The sequence below is a fragment of the Telopea speciosissima genome, chromosome 8, assembly GCF_018873765.1.
Source record: "Telopea speciosissima isolate NSW1024214 ecotype Mountain lineage chromosome 8, Tspe_v1, whole genome shotgun sequence".
In the NCBI taxonomy this organism is placed as follows: Eukaryota; Viridiplantae; Streptophyta; class Magnoliopsida; order Proteales; family Proteaceae; genus Telopea; species Telopea speciosissima.
Window position 1 is genome coordinate 42,041,169 of NC_057923.1, and position 19,506 is coordinate 42,060,674.

The window sequence follows — 19,506 nt, forward strand, 5'->3', positions numbered from 1 at the left end:
ATCGATCTTGGGGTTAGGCTGCTGGTTCCTGTTGCATCTGATTGGCACCCTTGCTGCCTTCATTCGACATCATTCCCAGCCTATATATCTGAAATTTTTTGCTCCAACACAGCCCTTTTCTATTGGGGGTCGATTCCAAAATTTTTTTGGATATTTTTTGGCTGTTCTTGCTTCATTGAAGATTGGTTACTCTGCAATGAGTGGTTCAGATTCTTCTTCGGCCACTTCGGCATTGATGGCCAGTCCCGGACTGATTTTCTTCTCCTTGCTGCCCTAATCAAACTTGATGGCTCTAACTACCTAAAGTGGTCTCGGTCTACCTATTTGACAGTAGCTGGCAGTGGCCTCACTGGCTATCTTCTTGGGACAACAACTAAACCAGTGGAAGAGGGTTCTCAGCTCAACAAGTGGTTATCGAATGATGAGATGGTGATGTCCTACTTGATCCATTCTATGCAAGGGGATATCTCAGACAATTTTCTTCTACTGGACACTGCCTATACTATCTGGAATGGTGCCAAAGAGACTTATGGTCGCACGGGAAATGATGCACAGGTCTATGAGATTAGAAAGAAGGCTAATGCCACTACCCAACAGGAGCTCTCTGTCTCCAAATACTATGCTGCCCTCAAGAACATGTGGCTGCAATTGGATCATTACTCCGACTATCAGCCCTCTACTGCTACTAATCTGGCTGCCTATCGCAAACACGTTGACAAAATACGTGTCTATGATTTTTTGGCTGGACTAAATATGGAGTTTGATCCTATTCGGGTGCAAGTACTTGGGCAGTCCCCTTTTCCATCCCTAGAGCAGGCCTTTGCCTTGGTTCATAATGAGGAATCTCGTCGGGCTGCTATGCTGCATTCCTCTACTGTTGATCGCTCCGCCTTGCAAGTTGCTTCCAGTACTCCTTCTCTTACCACTACTGATGGTGGTACTGCTGTTCCTAAAGGTCCTGTCAAGTGTGAACACTGCAACAGGCTCTATCATACTAAGGCTCAATGCTGGAAGCTCCATGGGAAGCCTGCTGATTTTGAGGAAAAGAAAGCTCGTGGGAAGTTTAAGCCCAAGGCTCATATGGTTGATTCTCCTACTACTGCTACTGCCCCTTCATCTGACATTGGGCTTACTCAGGATGAGCTCCTAGCTTTCCGTCGCATGCTACAGGCCTCTTCCACTACCTCCACTACGGCATCTACACCTGCTCGCCCCTCCTGGTTCTAATTTTGCCTCAGGTACTCCAGTCAATAGTCTGTGTGCATCGGCTGTATCCAGTCCTTGGATTATAGATTCCAGTGCCACTGACCACATGACTGGCTCCTCCCATGTATTTCATCTTTATTCTCCATTTTCTGGCAAAGACAGTGTTCGAGTAGCTAATGGTTCCCTTTCTCCTATTAATGGGAAGGGTTCCATACGCTGCTCACCTACCCTTTCATTAAAATCTGTTTTGCATGTTCCGTCCTTTTCTACCAACCTTCTCTCTATTAGTAGTCTAACTAGAGATCTGAACTGCAAACTGACTTTTTTCCCTTCTCATTGTGTCATACAGTATCTGGAGACGGGGCACACGATTGGGGGTGGTAAGATGCAGGGTGGTCTCTACTTACTTGACCCGGGTCAGCCTTCTACTTTGCATTCGGCTTCCTCTACAGCTCATCATTCACAGTCCACCTCGTCCCCTGACCTTCATCTCTGGCACTGCCTACTTGGTCATCCATCCCTTAGTACTTTGTCTCTTTTGTTTCCGAGCTTGATTAAGCATTGTAATAGGAATGAGTTTTTATGTGAGGCTTGTGTTTTAGCCAAACGGACTCGTTCCAGTTATTCTTCATTAAATAAAAGAAGTGAGTTTCCTTTTGCTTTGGTTCATTCTGATGTGTGGGGCCGTGCCTGTTGTACTTCCCTTTCTCGTTTATTGATTGTTATACTCGTGCCATGTGGGTGTATATGATGAGCCATAAAAGTGAGGTCTTCCGCTGTTTTCAATTATTTCATCGTATGGTTCAGACCCAATTCAATGCCACCTTGCGCATTTTACGCAGTGATAATGGCAGAGAGTACATGGAGGGTCAGTTCCAACTTTATTTGGCTGCACATGGTATTGTCCATCAAACCAGCTGTGTTGACACACCTGCCCAGAATGGGGTTGCTGAAAGGAAAAATAGACATCTCCTTGAGGTAGCCCGGGCCATTATGTTTGCACGACAGGTTCCTTCTCACTACTGGGGTGATGCCATTCTTACCGCTGCTTATCCCATCAACCGTGTGCCTACCCGTGTCCTTGATGGTCGTTCCCCAGTTGATCTCCTCCAGGGTTCCTCCTCCTTTGTGGCTCCCCCCAAAGTTTTTGGTTGTGTTCGCTATGTCCGCAATCATCATCCTCATGGGAAATTTGATCCACGGAGCATTCGGTGTATTTTTCTGGGCTATTCTGCGACCCAGAAAGGATACAAGTGTTACCATCCACCTTCTCGTCATACTTTTGTCTCCATGGATATTGTCTTCCATGAGTCCTTGTCATATTATTCCCAGACACCTCTTCAGGGGGAGCAGGATCAAGGTTTTGAAGATGTGTCTGCTATTCTTCCGGCTTCTATTCAGGGGGAGCCCTTTGTAACTTCAGCTCCTATAGTGGCTTCTATTCAGGGGGAGCGTAGACTAGTCAGTCAAATCCCTGTTGATAAGGTACCACCACCACCATACCACCTCCACAATCGTCTGCACTTGATCCAGATCCAAACCCTACTACATCATCTGGTAAGGATCCTTCCCTTGACTTACCTATCGCTGTTCGTAAAGGCGTTAGGTCATGCACCCAACACCCCATCTCCAATGTTGTTTCCTATGATGCTTTATCTCCTTCCTATCGTGCATTTGTTTCTTCTCTTTCCTCTATTTCTATTCCTCAGAAATGGCAGGAGGCGATTGCAGATCCAAAGTAGAAAGCAGCCATGATGGAAGAAATGACGGCCTTACTTAAAAATGAGACATGGGAGCTAGTTGTTCTTCCTTCAGGTAAGAAACCAGTCGGGTGCAAATGGGTATTTGTTGTCAAGCAGAAGCCAGATGGAACAGTGTATAGATATAAAGCCAGGCTTGTGGCCAGAGGCTTCACTCAGACTTATGGGATCGACTACCAGGAGACATTTGCCCCTGTTGCGAAGTTGAACACTATCCGGGTCTTACTGTCTTGTGCTGTCAACTTTGGCTGGGACCTACAGCAGTTGGATGTAAAAAATGCATTTCTTCATGGGGAGTTGGAAGAGGAGGTTTATATGGATGGTTCTCCGGGTTTTTTCTCTGACAAGACCCATGGGAAAGTTTGTAGGCTCAAAAGGGCACTCTATGGGTTGAAAGAATCTCCACGGGCATGGTTTGGTAGGTTTCATAAAGCCATGGTCTCCTGTGGATACAAACAAGGTCATGCTGATCACACTCTGTTCATCAAGCGAAAGGGAGAAAAGGTCACTCTTCTCATAGTTTATGTTGATGACATAGTTGTGACTGGTAATGATACAGATGAAGTTTCTCACCTGAAGGCTTTCTTGGGACGGGAATTTGACATAAAAGATCTAGGACAGCTAAGATATTTCTTGGGATTGAAGTTGCCCGTTCTCCAAAAGGCATCTTTCTCTCCCAGAGAAAGTATGTTCTAGATTTACTATCAGAAACTGGTTTGCTTGGTTGTCATCCTTGTGACACTCCCTTGGAAGCTACTACCCGTCTGCAAGAGAAGGATGGTGAACCTGTTGATAAGGGCAGATATCAACGATTGGTGGGCAAGCTGATTTATCTCTCCCACACCAGATCAGATATTGCCATTGTTGTGAGTCTTGTGAGCCAGTTCATGCATGATCCTTATTCCACTCACATGGCTGTTGTTCTTCGTATTCTCCATTACTTGAAGTCAGCTCCAGGAAAGGGGATCCTTTTGTCACCTCATGACCATCTTCGCATTGAGGCTTACAGGATCTTGTTGGGGTGGTAACCCTGACAGGAAATCTACCTCCGGCTATTGTACTTTTGTTGGAGGAAATCTAGTCACATAGCGGAGTAAAAAGCAAAATGTTGTGGCAAGATCTAGTGCTAAAGATGAATTCCATGCTATGGCCCAGGGCATATGTGAGTTACTGTGGCTTCAGAGTTTACTCCTTGATATCCGTGGTTCTGTTCATCTTCCAATGATGTTGTACTGTGACAACAAAGCAGCAATTAGCATTGCCCACAATCCAATGCAGTATGACCGTACCAAACATGTGGAGATTGACAGACACTTCATCAAGGAGAAGTTAGAGAGTGGGCAGATTTGTATTACTTTTGTGAAGTCTGGAGATCAACTGGCTGATGTCTTCACCAAAGGGTGAGTGGGAAGTTGTTTTATCCTAGTCTAGTCAAGTTGGGCATGTGTGATATCTATGCCCCAACTTGAGGGGGAGTGTTGAGATGTGTTACCCGATATTATAAGCGTATTTTTGGTTTTTTATTTATGCTTTATTTATGTGCTTTTGAACAAGGGTAGGATTGTAATTTGGGCTGTGACACTATTCACGTGAACAGTGTCGTGAACAGTGTTTCTCTTTGTAATCTCTTTTATTATTATTATTATAAATAGAGAGCTTGACTGATCTCATTGATCATTCAAGCCATTCACGAAATTCCTGTTTTGTTAACAATTACAACCATCTAATGAAACCTAGGATTCCAAAAGATCGCTTTCAGCTCACCAAAGTAATAAAATTCCAAATTTAAAGACCAATGGCAATTCTGTAAATTCTGATAACAATTTAGGACCGCTTGAGCAAGAAACAGTCAAGGACACAAAAGTAAATAATTTGAAGGGGAAGGATGTTTTTGGAAATTAAAACAGAGAAGAGAATCACACATAAACAAATTAAGGAGTATGGATTTTGTGCAAATTATAAGAATCAGGCCTTTATGTGTAAATATGGAAAGTATTCATCTACAACCTTAGAACCATGAGCAGGCCTTTCACAACTCAACACAGATTCGACAAGGGAGAAGTATCTCCTTCCTTACAACTTCTTTGGATCTGAAAAATTTTAGGTTTAAGATCCTCACTTGTATCCCTCCAAATAGGACAAACAGAAGCTGAGGAAATCCAGTAATAAATATTGAAAAATCCCTGAAATCAACCCAAGCGGTAGTTCCAGGTTTGGTTCTCACAGCCCTCTTTGAGTTTCAAACTGAAATTGGGTGTGGTGAATTGCTTCCAACAGAGGAAGACCTTCCCCAACTCTCAGCCCAAACTAAGTTGAATCGATTGGGTCCTAACAAATTTTCCCAAACCAGCAAATACTGCCAGTACAGAGAATATGGGGACACAACAATAAGGATAAAAAGAAAGAAGAAAGCATAGACGAAGAATAGCATCAGAGAGATGGGGAAAAAATTCACACCTGAGATTAATACCTCAGACCTGACTTGAGTAGAGTGGAAGGAAGAACACCAGCAAGCTCCCACAGCAAACCCAAAAGTTTTAATTCAATCTATTCAATCCAATCTGTATATCTCGGTGAGTGCTTACATATATAAGGAAAAGAAACAGACTCTCCTAATCAGACTCTATTACTGAAAAACAGACTCTCCTTATCAGACTCTATTACTGAAGCAACTCTACCTTCTACTTCCTATGTTATCCAACTCCCATCAGATTAAAAAAAATGCAAATTACATGGTTAACCCCAATTGGACCAATTGTGTAACTGCATCATCATCCCTTCTTGTAAGAAATTTTAACAATTACTACCAACTATTTTCCCAGAGAACAAGACAAAATTCCATTGGTAATGCATTAGTATGCAGATCCAAGAATGTATTATATCAAGATCCCAATTACACACACTTAAGAATTTCATTGTTCCCTACGCAGTGAAAATAATCACAATACCATAAAGAAAAATTGATTAAGCCTTAAGGAACTATCATGTAATAGCACATTCAATGTAACACACACTTTTTCCCGCTCACCCCCCCCCCCCCTCCCTGTTTTCCAATTCCCTTCAGTAATTGACCAATCAGATGTCTATTCTTCATATTAATTTTTTTTTGGGGGGTGGGGGATATCTATCAGCACTCTCTGTAAATATATGCCAGCATCAAGTTCATTATCACTTTTAACTAATGTTACTCTGTGTGTGTGTGTGTCTCAAAGGGGTTCAGTTTTCATCGTAACAGTAGCAGAATTTTCCAGAAAGACACCACTAAAAGAGTGGCTTAATAGTTAAGTATAAGCTTTCCCAGTTAAATCTTGACTCACCGTATGTCTTCACCCTTAATCACAGTAGTGCGACCACGTGTTCTAAATCCAGTCTGGTCCATACCAGGGAAATTACCCATACTTGCTCCAAAGAAAGTCTCAAATAGGTCGAAAGGATTAGTCTGTCAAGAAGATAAATATGGTATCAGCTAAACTAAAATACAAACTAGAACAGCTCTAATATGTTTCCATGGAAGCTCATAACATCTTAATGAGATGTTATAATGCTAATAGAGTAAGGGCTTGCTTGGATGCACCATAGAATGGAATGAGGCCTTTCTTCTGATTGTGGGGGAACAGAAATCTCAACTCGGTAATCCATTAATACATGATATGCCAGTTTCATGCTTTAGAAAGAACAAGTTAGATTTGTTCTTTGCTAATTTGCATTATACACAAATTAACAGAAAAATTATATAATTCATTAATTATACATCCAGACAGGGCCCAGAGAAAACGTATGCCTGATTAAGTTCAAAGTGGGGAAGGGAGACTAACAAATCCAAGCAAAAACATACCACTTTTGCAGATATGGGCACCATTTTTATGTGGACAAGAAAACCAATGTCTATTAGAGAATGTATAATAAGCACTGATCAAAACCAATGCATTCATGCAAGACTACCAAGCCATCAATTTCAAGGAGGATTAACGCTAAATAGCCAAAGTAGGATAAATGATAGGTGAGAGCTCAATGGTTAGGTCACAACTCTTAACATTGCGCAACCATATGTAACCATACCACCCATGAATTGGCATCCTTCTAGTGTTGAAAACCATTGGAATCCAAATACTGAGTGCTCTAGTGCTATTGACTTTTCTGTAAGGGTTAATTGCAAAACAACCCCAATACTATTTTTAATTGGATACAGAATCAACTAAAATAACATATCCATAACACATTAAAAATAGCAGTCAAATTACCCAATGTTTAAGGAAACTACATTTAAGGTACCTAACGTCTCAACCAAAAGCTCTCTTTGACCATCTCCAAGAATCCACTTCTTTACTATTTAAATAGAAACTGTTGGAATGAAGTCTCAGTAGACTATGCCCCTACAGCCCTTGGATTTCCTTCCCCGGTCAGTTTGCTAAGAAGAGCAGCCAGTGAAATGGCTCCATGACATGGTCAATCGCTCTACTTCCCTCCCCGTGTCCATTAGCGCTCCTGTCCAGAGCAAAGAGAAGGCGAAAAAGCGCCGCCGAAGCAGCATGAGCAGGCTTCTATTGCTACGCAACAATAGAGCAGGATAGCATTTTGCGCCCACATGTTTGAATTTGAGAGTAAAGAGCTCGCTAGTTATACAGGATCCATTTAAAAACTATATTTGGGGTACCCAAGCACAAACAGTGTTGAAGAAGTGTTAATAGATGATGATGATGATGAAATGACCATAATGCCCCAAGTTCCTATATCTATCAAACAGATTTCAATTGGAAGGATATAGTTCAACATCAAGTTTTTACATTTTTCTAATGTTTGATTTCGATTATGTCCGTTCATATAGCATTTTAAATCATGGCAACATCATGGTACAGCCTGATTTTAAGATCACACCATTAATGGCTTTTAAAAGATTCTAATAGAATGGGTAAGATTTGGAATGATAAGATTCAACCATAATGTTTTAACATTTTTAGATGTTTGAGCGGCGGTCAGTGAGATCCCTCACAGGGAAGTATACCCTCTGCCACAGATCCTCTCGGCTCTCTCACTCATTTTATCTTCTACCCAAACCCATCGCAGGATTACTTATTCGAGCCTCTCAGCTCTCTCTCCCCATCGTTTTTCTGTACCCTTTGATTTCCTTACCCACCAATTTCTAAACCCAGCACTGAACACTCTCTAGAATCGCTGCTCTATCCACCCCAAATCCACCGATCTTTCCATTCTATTTCTTTTTTTTCCCTGCCGTTTCCCCTTCCACACCCAATTCCTCCAGATTTCCTTTTTGTCCCTGCTGGACCCTACCATCGATTTCCTTGTCCATCGACTATCTTCTCTCTGACCCGACCTCCATAACCCAAAACTAGCACCGAACACACCCACCAGAAGCCTGATCTCTCCTCCCCAAACCCACCAATTTTATTTCATCCTCAACCTCTGAATTGGCTCCCTGATCTCTCTTCCCCAAACCCACCGATTCCCTAATATCTCAACTGTCTACAGTTTGTTTTTTTTTTTTTTTTTTTTTTTTTGGTCCCTGCCATTTATCTTCATTACCCTAATCATCCCCGAACCCACCGATTCCCTTATCTCTCTCCCTCTCTACCTATACGAATACACTTCTTACTCTTCTAACCATCTGATTTCACTCTCTTTCGACTTTGATTTATCACTGATTTCACCCTCCCTGTTCTCACTCTCAGATTTTTTTACTGATTTTACCTTCTGATTTGGATCCTTGCTCCTCTAACCTAGCTGAATCGGTTCCTTACTTCTCTATCTTATCTATTTTCCTCACACCCTGAGTCGAGAGTGTGTGACAAGGGTGTCTAGGTAACACCAGACACTCAATGTACAGTCCCAACAATCGCCGCTAACTCACTGGCCTGCGTGAGCTGCACTGGTTGCACTGGCTGGACCCCGAGTGCTGGCCTCAGATTACCCTAAGTAGTAAGGGATATTTCTTGTACTCTTGGACTTGCACCACAGTACATAAGTATCTACACTTTAGTCCACAATCCTACTTTCACAGTAACACTATTCCTTAGTTCACTACCACTTCACAGTAACACTATTTCCTTAGTTTTTCGTCCATTATTTCTTAATCTACACTTTTTTTGGTGTTGCATTCCTCTATCTGTGTGTTTGAACTGCATGCTTTTTTATTGACTAATTTACTGCTTAGTCACCTGCTTAATTACCTTGTGTATTCAAACGCTGTAGGAGCGGACTGCTCTACATTCAGCCACACCATAGTGACCCCCGAAGCGCTACAGACAGGACAAAATCCGACAGCCAATTGCTGGCTCTGAATAACCAGCCCAGTAATAAGCTCAATTCTTCCTTAACATAACGGGGCGGGGTTGCGCGCGAGCCAGGTGACGTAGGTGCAGCGATGTTGATCCTTCCAACCCCTTCAGACTTTTCCCTTTTCGCGAAGCCTTGATGCGTGGGCATATCAAACTGTCCAATCAAAAATGGTTTAATAGTGGCTCTCTCTGGCATTTCGGCCATGGACGCGAGAGTAGCCAGAGCGTCCACGATGCGATTCTTGTCTCTTAGGACATGGGAGAACGATATCTCACCACCCATGGTATTATTCACCAAACTAGTTGCTCATACACTCCACAACAAAATGGGGTGGCCGAACGCAAGAATCGGCACTTACTCGAAGTTGCCCGATCTATTATGATTCACATGAATGTCCCCAAACGTTTTTGGTGTGATGCCGTTCTTACTGCCTGTTATCTTATTAATTGTATGCCATCCTCTATTTTACAAAATAAAATTCCATTTTCTATTCTTCATTCTGATAGTTCTTTGTTTTCTTCTCCACCACATGTTTTTGGATGTGTGTGTTTTGTTCACATTCTTCATCCCGCTATTGATAAACTATCTCCTCATTCTATTAAATGTCTTTTTCTTGGTTATTCTCGTACCCAAAAAGGGTATAAATGTTTTGATCCCATTTCCAACAAATAGTTTATTAGTGCAAATGTCACATTTTTTGAAAATACTCCCTATTTTTCTTCTACTGTACCATCCACTATGAACAATGAAGATCCTCTAGGTCCACCCATACCTATCACTATTCCTATTCATTCACCACCTTAGGTCTATCACCGTCATTGACGTCGACCACCGCCCTTACCTTCCACCACTACACCTATACCGGCCACCACTATTCTGCCACCTGTACCAGCTCCTGCTCCATTACCCATGACACCTACTATTCCGGTCTTGCCAAGTGATATAGGGGACGCCGATCAACCCAACATTCAATCTAATTCTGATGTTGAAGGCTCCAACTACTTACCTATTGCTGTTCGTAAAGGTACTCGTTCTTGTACCCAAAAATCCTTAACTGTTTATCCTATTGAGCACTATGTTTCTATTTCTCATCTTCCTTCCCATTATTACCTACTTGCTTCTGCATTGTCTACTAACTTTATCCCTCACACCCACCATGAGGCACTCTCTCACCCTGGTTGGAAAGCTGCCGTGGACACAGAGATGGATGCATTGTTATCTCACAACATCTGGACTCTGGTTTCATTACCTGTTAGGAAGGATCTTGTTAAGTGTCGGTGGCTGTATACTATCAAATACAACCCAGATGGTTCTGTTGAGCGGCTGAAGGCCCGTTTAGTTGCTAAAGGCTATACTCAAACATATGGTGTGGATTACTTTGAGACTTTTTCTCCTGTTGCTCGTCTAAACTCCGTTCAAATCCTTATTTCTTTGGCTATTAATTTTGATTGGCCCTTATATCAAATGGATATCAAAAATGCTTTTCTCTATGGTGATCTTCAAGAGGAGGTTTATATGGAGCAACCTCCCGGGTATGTTGCTCAAGGGGAGTCTACCAAAGTCTGCAAGCTTCATAAGGCAATTTATGGGTTGAAACAATCTCCAAGAGCATGGTTTGATAAGTTCAGCTCCATTGTTACTCAGGTAGGATTCTCACAGTGTTATTCTGACCACTCTGTTTTTGTTCGCTGTCAGAATTCAAAAGTGGTGGTGATGGTAGTTTATGTGGATGACATTATTATATCTGGTAATGATGCTTCTGGTATTGCCCAAGTTAAAGCATATCTTCATCAACACTTTCAAATGAAGGACTTGGGACTTCTCAAGTATTTTCTTGGTATTAAGGTTTTGCAAAGCAAGAAAGGTAGTAGCCTATCTCAAAGGAAATATGTTCTTGACCTTCTGACTGACACTGGAATGCTTGCTTCCAAACCAGCAGATACTCCCATGGATCCCCATCAGAAACTTGGGTCCATTGAGGGTGAGGATTTTTCAGATGTTCATCGATATAGAAGATTAGTTGGCAAACTCATTTACCTTACAGTCACTCGTCTGGATATATCCTTTGTTGTTGGGGTTATTAGTCAATTTATGCAGTGTCCAAAGAAAATTCATTAGGATGTTGCTTTCCGTGTATTGCGCTATCTGAAGAGTGCTCCTGGTAAAAGTCTTATTTATCGACCTAATCGGAATGCAAATCTGGTTGGGTTTTCTGATGCTGATTGGGCAGGTGCTGATGGTGATAGGCGTTCTACTACTGGCTTTTGTACCTTCGTGGGTGGTAATTTGGCCACATTGAAAAGTAAGAAACAAACAACTGTTGCTTGATCAAGTGTTGAAGCTGAATATTTAGCAATGCCACATACTACAGCTGAATTGATGTGGGTAAAATCCTTGCTCCAAGAATTGGGATTTCCCATCACTTAGCCTATGCAAATGTTTTGTTATAATCAAGCCGCCATCTATATTGCAAGTAATCATGTATTTCATGAAAGGACCAAGCACATTGAGGTTGATTGTCACTTTGTTCGGGATGCTATTATGAAGAAGTTAATTGCTACTCCGTTTGTGTCTACTACCAATCAACTTGGTGATATGTTTACAAAGGCTCTATTTGGACCTGCTTTTCGCCGAAGTTGTACCAAGCTGGATCTAGGTGATTTGTACGCTCCAGCTTGAGGGGGAGTGTTGAAGTACTGTTCACGTGAACAGTGATTTGATTGATATATGTATCTTCTAGTTTCCTAGTCCTAGTTTCTAATTATGTCAAGTCCTAATTCTACTGTGAGTTGTTAGTCTTAGTTTCAGTTTGAGTTGTTAGTTCTAGTTCTAGTTGTATTTCATGGTTCTTTTCCTATTGTAACTTGGAATCCTATCATGATTAGGAATTCCTAATCTGATTAGGAGTTCCCCTTTCTATTGTAATTTCAGATTATAAATACAAGCATTATGAGGGAGACTGATTAATTTAATAGTTCTCTCCTCTTCCTCATCTTCTTCTCTTTCTCTCTTGTTCCTCCATTCTCGGTTCTGGTTTTCTTCATCTATACTCTATTACACCATACATGGAAACTATCCCCAATAAACTTAGAAACTTACTTCAACACCTAGGAACAACAAACAAGAAACTTAGAAACTAGTTACAAGAAATAATAAATTGTTCTAGGGAGCTAAGAAGTCACAGGACTTTTTTGTTGACTTGTGGGCCAGAACTTGGCAGTCCTAAGGGTCCACGAAATTGCTTTTAGGGCCAGAGTTAGTTCAGTCCAGGCTGGACAGAACTAGGCTGGACTTGAACCTGGACTGGGCTTGAACTGGGCTGGATTTGAACCTGGACTGGGCTTGAACCTGGGCTGTTGAACCAGCCGGATGCTCTGCATCATTTATTCATCAATTCTGTCTTCAATCGATTACAATAGCTGCTTATTTATTGACTCAGACCAATTACAAAATTAGAAGAAAAAAAATAGAAACTAATGGAAATAGAAACTAACTGAAATTAGAAACTGAATGGAAATAGAAACTACTAAAGGCTTTAGCCTTGGACAACCAAAAATAGAAACTACTAGGCAGAAAATTAGAAACTAATAGGTAGCAGTTGAAGTTGACTGGTCAAAGACTCCTTGCTGGGAATTTTGAGCAGCCCTTTTTTGGTCTTCTAGAAGCACAAATGGGCTAGCTCAAGCTGTTCCATTCCTGGCTCGTTAGAAGCTGGTTCGATAGGCCAGATGCTTGGTTCTTCTTTTTCTTCCTTTGGTAATGCCGGCCAGTCATGAGATCTACATCATATATCCATGAACATTAATCTATGTTGTATGGTTAGGCTCTCCCCTAGTATAACCTTACAGTCCTTATATAACAATCCATCAGACCTTCTAGTTAGGAAGAAATCTATTTAGCTACTATGATGTCCACTTTTGAAGGTAACTAAATGCTCCTCTCTTTTCAGAGTAAGTGTTTACAATAGATAAATCATAAGCCACAGCAAAATCTAAAATTGAGATCCCCTCCTCATTCCTCTCTCCAAAACCATATCCTCCATGTACACCTTAATAGCCTCTATGATCTTTCCTAACATGCCCATTCAGATCATCCCCTGTAATAATCTTTTCTCGTTGACAAAAACCTTGCACTAATCCATCCATGTGTTCTCAAAATTGTAACTTACTCTTTTTATCCAATCCTACTTGAGGTGTGTAACCGCTAATTATATTGATTACCTCTTTCCCCAACACAAGCTTGATTTGGTCGGTTGAAATCGAACATCTAAAAAATGTGAGTTTCCTTTAAAATTGTGGGTACCTCAGGTGTAATTCACAAAAAATATTAAACACACATCTAATGGCCATGGATGAACAGAGGAATAGTTTAATGCCTGCAAAAGTGAGTAGCAGTGTAGCTTGTGCTCTCAAGAACAAGATGATAATGCTCTGAACCTTTACAGATGAATACTACTGAGACATGTTACTATACCATTTAAGATAAAATCTAGAAAGATAAAATACAGATCTGCAATACCGTATATGCTCCAGCCGATCCCCCGGCAGAACTCTTAACTCCAGCTTCACCATATTGATCATACATAGTCCTCTTTTTATCATCTGACAAAACCTGACAATGTAGTACTTCAGAACATAAAAAATAAGTACTATAAATTGACTAGTTGAATGAGACAATGTGGATCAAGTGCAAATACAAATAAGGCTGCTGATGGAAGTAAGTTTTGATGAGAGCATTTACATAAAGAGGTGACAAAGAGAAACTGCAAAGACTAAAGCAACGAAACAAGATGCTGAAACACATGAATATTGATGCAGAGAATATCAGTAGGTATATGGGCCAAGATATCTTGGCTGCAGGCCCAAGAACACTTTGCACCCATAATTAGCTCAAGGAAGTCCATGAGGGAGCTACTCTGTGGTGATGCAGTTCTAGGAAGGTTTTTTTTTGGGTGCAGTTGTGCTAAGACCCTAGGAACTACCTCTCTTAGCTTTCTCCAGGGTGACGTGGGAGCTCTTTAAATTTTCAGTTATTCAATTGTCTACTCATGTATGGGTACCAACAAACTGAAGCTGTAATTAGGAGTCCTAGTAGGTTAGCTAAGGGCCTCTTGGTATCATTTGTATTTTTTATTTTTACCCAAAAAACTGTTTTTGGTTGCATTTGGTATCGTTTATGGAGCCTGCTTCTATTTAAAAAAGGTTGAAAAAACACAAAACTAAAAATAGATCGAAAGTTGTTTATGGTTTTTTCCTGAAAACCATTTTTCGCAATTTTTTTGCGCTGAGTTAATATGCACCTGTTGTCAACGGATATAGTTTGAAGACAAAATTGTAAATGGCCACAGCTTTTATAAGATTACTTCCCAAAATTCTCCTCTCTTTTGTCCCTCATCTCTATCTATCTATACATATATATATATACACACATATACACACATACACACACACATACACACACACACACACACACACACACACACACACACACACACACATATATATATATATATATATATATATATATATATATATAAGGTTTTGATTTCTGAATTGATTTTGCAGATTCTCATCACTCAGTTGTTCGAATCTTTGGTCAGCCACAAGCCTTGTATTGAGTTCTGGTTGTTCGGAGATAAGTCTATCTCTCTGATGTAAATCGGCTGTCTAAAACCAGCCACAGGTGTAGGGATTCTTCCCTACACCAGCAGTAGTGTAGGTATACGGTAGGTGTAGAGTTTTCCCCTACACCAGCATAAATCGTGGGATTAGGTTAGAGTTTGTTTAGTCTTTTATTTGAAGTTGTAATCGTAATTGGATTCCTGTTTTAACTTTGAATCCTAATAAGGAGTCAGTGTGCTATTTTCATGGGAATCCTAGTTCGAGTCCTAGTTTCTATTTTTGGGAATCCTAGTCCTAGTTGTGAATCCTAATCCTAGTTGAGATTCCTTGTTAGAGTTTAACTTCAATTTTCCTAGTTTCTATTTTGAGTCCTAGTTTAAGTCTGTTTTTCTGTTCAAGCATGAGGCTATAAATATGTAAGAGCTCTTGAGAGTCCCCACGGATTGAATGAATAAGAATTTGTTGTGTAATTGAAATCTTAGTGAGAGGATGAGAGGCTGAAAGAGCCGTCCCCCTATCCCCTTTTCCAATTCCATCTCTTCTCCATTCTTCTTCTCTTTCTTCTTCAAAGTACTGTTCACAGGTACTGTTCACTCTAGTTTGGTGAACTGCTCATTATTAACCTTTCTGCTGGTTCAAGAACATTAAGAACAGATCTGATAGCAAGTTTATGCCATCCAAGAGGGTTACTCGATCACTGTTTAAATCAGATTCAGATCACGGTTCTGTTGGGAATTTGGGTTTTCTCCATTGTAGCTCGATCTGCCTGTTCTTCAAAGCACTGCTGCTGCAACTTCTGAGTTTTATTTCAGTTATTAAATCTGGGTTTGGAGCACAGCCTGCAAGCATTATCTTCTCTTCTCATTCCAGATCTGATATTCAATTGGTTACTGCTTTGTCTGAAACCTAAAGTTTATATTTTCATTCTTCTACTTTCTAATTCTGTGATTTCAGCATAACTTCACATCAGACCATCAAAATCCACCCAAACTTGGACCGAATCTCCCTCACACCTAGTGGGAAACTCGACCTTGGTTATAGCCCCAACGGACAACCCTAAACCTTAGATTCTATCATTATTAACTTTCCAGAAAACCCGGAAACCTAACCCTAAATTGCTGCAATTTAATTCCAGCACACTTTCATCGAAATCCACCCAAACTTGGATCGAATCTCCCTCACACCTAGTGGGAAACTCGATCTTGGTTATAGCCCCAATAGACAACCCTACACCCATGGTACTAAATCTCATTTCGTTTCGATGTTTCGGTCTGACCGAAATTCGAAATTTTGGTCTAAATATGGTATTTTTCTGTGGGTGTAAAATGCCAAAAATGACCGAAATTTCCGAAACGAGATGACCGAAATTTTCGAAATTTCATCGAAATATTCAAAATATTGCATTTTTTCATATCGGACTTGCGTTTCGTTTTGGACAAGTCGAGATACTCGAAATATTCGATATCTCGACCGAAATTTCGCGAGTTTTAGTACTATGCCGGCTAAACCTTAGATTCCATCATTATTCAGTTTCCAGAAAACCCGGAAACCTAACCCTAAATTGCTGCAATTCAATTTCACCACACTTTCCCCTCATTAAAACTTAATGTGACCTTCACTGATAGACTCCCCTACACCAACTTAGCCTAACCCTACCATCAAGCCCTAAGTTCCATTAAACCCTAACCCTAATTTGATCAAAACCCCATTTTTGACCTACCCAATTTACCAGTTCATAGCAGATCCTCTGTGTGTATGGATGATTTGGGGGTTTTCTGTTTGGGGGTTTTATTTATTTATTTCTGGAATGAATATAACCATTGCTCAATAAGCCTAATTTTTCAAATGCTTCCATAATCATTTTGTATGTTTTCTTGAAAGATTCAGCAAATGCAGCATCACGTTCAATAAAGACTTCCATAAAAGAATTTCCCTTGATCGATTTCCTGGGTCCAGAACAGAATGGAACTCTTCCATCACCACTTTTGAGTTGTACTGTTTTTTTTTTTTTTTCTTCCAAATAACTCTCTAAAGCTGTGTATGGGTGATGTGTGTTTCTATGTAAAAGATGGCAATACTGGTTTTAGAGATTGGTATCATACTGGCTTTCTGGTTCTGCCTGAATGGACTACCAGGGTCATTTTGGTTGCCATAATGGTTTTAGAGATTGGTATCATAAGGGACTAATCTGACCTATCATACATGGTGGATTGGCCTATCTGGTTTAAGTATCAGGATTTTTCTGACGAGATCAGCTGCATCTTTTGTAAGATCGTCCAGCCCATACAGGTCCAGATTAGTATTACCATGCTACAGATTTACCATTTAGCTTTTGGAGCATGTATGCACATTTTATATGTATTACTCCAATGTGCATGTTCACATGTATTTGTGATGATTTCTATAATTTAAAACTGCTGAAACAAAGTTTGAAGCTCCTTATGACACCCATTATTTGTTCAAGGAGGTCTTTGACTCATTTCAAGGAACACTAAACTCAATCAAATTGAATGAAGCAATTCTCATTGTAATTCTAAGTCAGCTGTGCTCATGACCATCTGTTTTGTTTTGAACTTCTTGTGTCCTCATGGGCATGTTAATGCTGTGCACATAGTACTATGCTTCTGAGAATAGTTTTCTAGGGTGTGGAACTGTTATTTGTGTGCTAGAGGGTGTGAACAAAAAAGTTGTGCTGTTCTACCTCTTATGAATGGGAATGTTTTGTTTCCAGGGAATTCCACTGTCACTTTCTTGATTACCACTAGTTTGTGATGGAATTTTCTTCTTTCTTAGGTTATTTTGGTTGTGAAATGGGACTTACCTCTTATAATTGGGAATGTTTTGTGTGTGTGGGATATCAGGATGCTTTGTTTCTTTTTCATTGCATGTTCCAATTATTGCATACTGCTGTAACTGCCACTTTGTATGAAAATAGAGGTGCAAAATGATGATGATTTTAGAGGCACTTAGTATAGGTTCAACATTTTATAATCATGTTACATTCTTTCTTTATTTGTTAGGAAAAGAATTTATTTCAGATGGATCATGGAAAGGAGGTTGAAGTAGGTATGAAGTAGGTATAAGAGAATCATCATATTGTTGGACTAATGAGAGTCATCGGCAAGTTCACACAAATGGTACAAGTTGAATACATCTTTCACGAAGGATGGGCCCACATCTTGAAAGAATTTAACCAAAGATTCAAGAAGAAAGTAACCATGGTGCAACCTAGGAATAAATGGAACATTTGAAAGCTTTGTAATGCAAAAGTAGACCTCGAACCAGGGAAACCAGCGGGAGATCGATTGCAATAGGATCGATACAATGAAAGGAACAGCAGCAGGGTTCAAGACTGAGCTCTAGTGGGCTCCTTGGGAGCATGAAGCAGTTCTCCAAGTATCACTCAGATTGGGCGGAAGAGTGCTGAGATCAAGACCTTCGAATCAGCAGCAGTGAATAAGGAACTGATGCAGCTGCAAGTGAGGAAAGTGGCCTTCTTTGCCTCTGGACAGCAACAGCAGATTCAGTTGTTTTTTTTAGGATGCTCTCTAGATCTTCACAGATGTAGTAGCAGGTTGCAGCACTTGATTGCAGTCACACAGAAGCAGGAACAGTAGGGAATCAAATAAGAGAAGTAATAGAGGATAGGAGCAGAAGAGAGAAGGGGATAAGGAGATTCGGCTCTCACCAGCCAGGCCCCCCAGCCCTTCATGTCACAGCCATTGGACAAGAGAATCTTTTGCTTCAAAGCAATTCTTTCATTCAACTATTCAAATCGTCTCCTTGGCTTCTAAAAGCCTTCCATATTAAATAGGAAGCAATGACTTGCTCCTCAAGTTACAAAAATTAGAAAGTTTTAACTTTGACAAATCGTAAAATTGGAAACTATAATATTTAGAAACAATAAAATAGCAAGATCTTTATAAGGCTGAGACTTGGATTACAAGCAATGAAACTAAAATAGAAACTAATTGAAATAGAAACTTCTAAATAAAATCTAAGCAACTAAAATAGAAACTCTAACTTAGAAACAAAGAAAATAGAAACTAACTAAACTAAACTAAATAATAAACTAAAATAGGAGAGTATGCACCCAAATTATTGTTCTTGTGAACAGTAACTAGTGTTACTGTTCACGTGAACAGTATTTTCTGACTTTTATTTTTGTCCTCTTCTTCAAGCTCTGATCTGCACCACTTTGTGGCAAGCATGGTTGTATTTAAAAAATAAGACTAGCGGTTGGGGGTGGAACACTGATCTAGGAACCGTTGATCCACTTAGTAATGAGCATTGGAATGCTTATTCAAAGGTAAACCCTCATATAGCAAATCAAATTATAATTTTCTGTCTAGAATCCAAAATAATATTGGACAATCATTTGATGTCAAATAAAATTGCAGAATGATGACAAAGGAAAGCACTTTAAGAATGCTCCCTTGCAAAATGAAGAATTATTTCACGGTGTTGTTGTTGATGAGGATGGTACAGTTTGCACCACTGACGAACGGCCACCAACAACACCAAAGGGGGTTTTTTTTCCAATAGTGTTGTAAACTTACCGATGACTCAAATGATGATAATGAGCCAATTGAGGTGTTAAATATAAAGAACAAGAAGAAGAGTGC

At 40.3% G+C, this 19,506-nt stretch overlaps 1 protein-coding gene across 2 annotated transcripts in view; it reads right to left on the reverse strand.

Annotated features, from left to right (window-relative positions):
* Positions 1-19,506, reverse strand: part of LOC122671378 (chaperone protein DnaJ-like) — a 114,591-nt gene that overhangs the window by 48,708 nt on the left and 46,377 nt on the right. For both annotated transcript variants that reach the window (XM_043868552.1, XM_043868551.1), the window contains exons 3-4: positions 13,779-13,871; positions 6,284-6,405 (exon numbers count right to left, since the gene is read on the reverse strand). In XM_043868552.1, coding sequence (XP_043724487.1) covers positions 6,284-6,405; positions 13,779-13,871 — 215 coding nt within the window. The remainder of the gene's footprint in view (positions 1-6,283; positions 6,406-13,778; positions 13,872-19,506) is intronic.